At 36.8% G+C, this 4,079-nt stretch overlaps 1 protein-coding gene across 8 annotated transcripts in view; it reads right to left on the reverse strand.

Annotated features, from left to right (window-relative positions):
* Positions 1-2,318: 2,318 nt before the first annotated feature.
* The window catches only part of Meis2 (Meis homeobox 2), a 203,822-nt gene continuing 202,061 nt past the window's right edge, over positions 2,319-4,079 (reverse strand). For 4 of the 8 annotated variants that reach the window (XM_076850530.1, XM_076850528.1, XM_076850531.1 and 1 more), the window contains exon 12: positions 2,319-3,745. In XM_076850530.1, coding sequence (XP_076706645.1) covers positions 3,459-3,745 — 287 coding nt within the window. In that variant the 3' untranslated portion in view covers positions 2,319-3,458. The remainder of the gene's footprint in view (positions 3,746-4,079) is intronic. The other 4 variants (XM_076850534.1, XM_076850532.1, XM_076850535.1 and 1 more) reach the window with 1 other exon arrangement.

The following is a 4,079-nucleotide window of genomic DNA, read 5'->3' on the forward strand; positions in this document are numbered from 1 at the left end:
CAAACACCCAGACCCTGGACTTTCTAACAATGTGGCAAGTTGTAGTGGAGAGGTCCAAGTTCCTTATCAAATTGCTGGCCTGCAAGACTAATGGGGGAACTTGTGGAGGATCCCTGTCCAGTCCCTTTGAAGGAAGGGCTCTTCTTTGACAGCTGCTAGAGATATTAGCCACATTTCCCTTCCCAAATCTGCTCTAGGTTAACAGGCCCACGGGGCGGGAGGGGGTGAGGAGGCAAAGAGGATCCTGGTTGACTCCTCTCCACAAATCTAACTGGGGAGCTGGGGGTTGGGTGTGTGTGTGCTGACCTGGGGAGTAGAAGGAAGAAGGAGTGGATAGAAGACACTACTTTCCTGGTCTTTTCTTTTTTTCCTTTTAAATGTGGCTTCTTGTTCAATTCCCAACCCTTAACAGATGGCGACTGCAGTTCTCTCAGAATTTCTTAAAGAAAGGGAAACCTTTGGAATTTATTTCTGCTTTTGCTTTTCCATATAAATAAAAAAGTGTTTTTATATTACTCTTGTTTTGGAGAACATAAGCAATTTTATTCAGTCTACAGTATTTCCTTTAACACTATATGGTTGTCAAAACACCATTCCCAGTTTCTTTGCTTTTGACAGCTGAGTCTTTCTTAAATATACCCAAATCGGAACTCTTTATACTAAATAGTAAACCCGAGATAGGAGCAAGTGCCTTCTGAGGTGGCATGAAAAAGCATTATAGAAATTGGACAAGTCTATCATCCCTCTGTCTTAGCATGGGATAGGGGCAAGAAAATGCAAACGAATATTATTACAATTATCATTCATCTCCAAATATTTAAGAGGGTTAAGGTTAACATGATAGGATGTGGATTTGGCAAAGAAACTAAGCCTGCGATGATTGCATTCATTAGAACCATGGGTAGAGAACTCTGGGCTCTAATCTTCAATGAAATAACTTAATAATTTCATACAACACTTCCTACACACGTGCCAATTACCAAGTAAACCCTTCAGCTTTTACTTTCCTGAGAGGAATGGAAGAAAAGCTGCCAATTTTTTTTTTCCAACTGATGTGACAGTTAATTTATAAATGGGGAACTTGACAGAGTTTACATAAGAGCATTTAAAGTAAAAATATGCAAATATTTAAATTTTACAAAAAGCTTCCATGTAAAATGGGGTAGCAAAAATGAGAGGGAAGCTATCTCTCTTTTCCAAGTGGCACCGTATTTCTCCATTAACAACAGTTCGTTTGTGTCAGAAGTGTTATTTCTGTTTAAACAGCAACATACTAATTAAACTGATAATGTATTTATAAAAATTTTATCCAACTAAATATAATACTAAACAATAGAAGCTGATGTTTTGCTCATTTGTATAGAACTTCCCTTACTGCTGTCTAAAGTGGAAAGATGGAAGAACCTCAAATAAGATACGACTATGGATTTCTTCCAAGTTAAAAGTTTGCAGAATTAGTCAACTATTTCCATATCAAATTGACATCACATATTTAGCTAAAGTTCATGATATTATTCTAAACAAAAGATCAAAAGTTTAGGAGTTACAAAATTCCAAGGTAGTATGTTTATTTGAAAAATTAAGGAGCATCCAAATACTCACACTTCCTTCCCCACTTTTGCACACTTTAGCAGTCATTGTTTGTGTAACAACAACAAACTCATAGCATAAATCTCAAGAATGTGGCATGAAAAATTTTTAAATGATGTCATATTGTCTGTTCTTTTTTAAAGGAAAAATATTAAGTTTAGTCACCAAATTATTACACTGGCATCTTTGCATATAGAGTTAATTGTTTGAAGTAAAAAAGATACCATGATATAATTTATATTAAATATGAATGCATAATAATCTTTTAAACTCAGGATTCCAAACTCCATCAAAGTTGTTCATTTATCTATGAATATATATATGTAAATTTTAATTTTAACACAGGCAGACAAATTACCTTGAGCACAGACATTATTTCTTATGATTAACCCTGAAAAAGCCCTTTATCCTGGAGGAGGATGCACATGAAAAGCTTGATCTGAAAGTACTTTTTAAAATGACATGCATTTGTGAAGGAGGCCGGGCACACTGGAGGTGATCTTTCAACCTGGCTCATAACACATGCACAATTTCATACCTTCAGAAGTTTTCTGCTGGTGGAACTTATGGACCAAATACACATTGCAAGGTTATAGATGATGACCTTAAATATTGTTGGTAATATACTTAACTTCTGGGGGGGAGAAAACCACCACCTACTTTCAACACCCTATAGTTGACCATGTGCAACCTTGCCTTAAAACCATTAAAAACACCAAAGCCTAACAAAAAATCAAAAATGAAATATTTATTACCGCATTTTGTGACTTAACACCTTTTTTTAACATAACGTCACAGTCCTCATACAAGTATTTTAATGTAAATTTGACAAAGCTTAAAGGTAACAGCATTTTCTTCTAGTGAGGAACACGTGCTGAGAAAAGAAGATTTCATGGACATACAATACCAATTCCACAGCAGATCTGATACTAGCAAAAACATTCTTTTTTTTTTTTCAATTGAGGTAAACACATAGAATATCTAACATGAAACAATTAATAGACCCAACTCTGTACGAAGTTTGTTACAGTATTCTCTTGCTCCTTTTTATCCCCCAAGCTTTGAGTTTCTGATAAAGTCCTGGTTATGGTGCAATGACCATTAATAACATTTTTGTGTTGAGGAAAGCTGCCCAACTTGAGATTGTTTCGTCCACAGCCAAGGCTCAGAACTCCTGGAAGAAGCTCCTGCTCTGTCTTTAAATCTTCATTGGCAAGCTCTTTGAAGAAGAGTCCCCCAAAATCATAATAAGAATTGGCTTATGAAGCACAAACTATAAAGATCTGTTTGAAACTAAAAGACACATTTATGGAGGAACAAAGGCTGGGCATGAAAACACATTCTTGAAGCTGGAGTTGGCGTGATGAGGTTCAGCCAAACGTCCACCGTGGTCTCCAGCATGGTTCTTTTCTCATTGGCCCAACAGTTTTAAAATATACCACAGTCTCTCCTGGATAGTGAATTCACTGATGAACCAAAACAGTCATTCTTTTGGGAACAACACACATAGTGTGGAAAACAAGGATATATTTTTTTTTCTCTTCTAAAACTATTAGAGGCAACATAACGGAGTGATCAACAGAAATGTACAAGTTTAACTTAGTTCCTATGTTTATACTACAGTAGTTAGAACTCTCGGAGTCTCTTTCCAGAGGATCTTTACATGGACAAAATTGTCTCAGTGAGCCCATGATTTCACATTTGTGTTCTTGTCGCATTGGTCCTCTGTTGCTGGATGAAAAATGACAAAAGTAAAAAATAATCACAGCTGTCTGGAATTTCATATTAAGTGTCAACATCTGGTCAAAGTTCAGAAAGTCTTAAAATAGTTTTTGCGTGTGTTTCCTTTTCCCTTGAGTTCCCTTACACTATTGGGCATGAATGTCCATAACCTGTCCGCCAACACTGGGATCTACAGAATTTAACATTGTGGGGCTCTGTGCTGACACAGTCATTCCAGGGTGGGTAGGGGGTCCTCCGTGCATCATCATGGCTGGGTGGTGGGGATGGCTTGGCAAATATGAATGCATTGGGGGTCCATGTCTTAACTGAGTAGGGTGTGGGGTCATCTGGGGAGGAGTGTAACTTGGCTGTGCCATACTCATTCCCATAGGACCACCCTGAGAAACGTAGTCCCCTGGCATGCTCTGCAAACCTGAAAATAGAGAGGGAAAAAGAAAGCAGGTCAAATTCCTAAACATTTTTATACTTTACCCATCAAAGATGAAAAGAAAAAAAAAAAACAACAGACACTGCAAATCTTATATCTAAATTTAGCTGCAGATTCTTGCCAATGTTTGCAGACATTCAAACTGTAGTTTGCATTTAATTTCATCGCACAGCAGTATAATGCAACACAACAGAACTAAATATTTAATGCAACTAAATGTCATAAAGTGGAACTGTTTTTCAAAATGGTATTCAGTACATTTCTTTGATAAATGCAATAAGAATATAAATTCCAAGTCGAGTTTTATCAGTTAACTGTT

Source organism: Callospermophilus lateralis, chromosome 3 (assembly GCF_048772815.1).
Source record: "Callospermophilus lateralis isolate mCalLat2 chromosome 3, mCalLat2.hap1, whole genome shotgun sequence".
NCBI lineage: Eukaryota > Metazoa > Chordata > Mammalia > Rodentia > Sciuridae > Callospermophilus > Callospermophilus lateralis.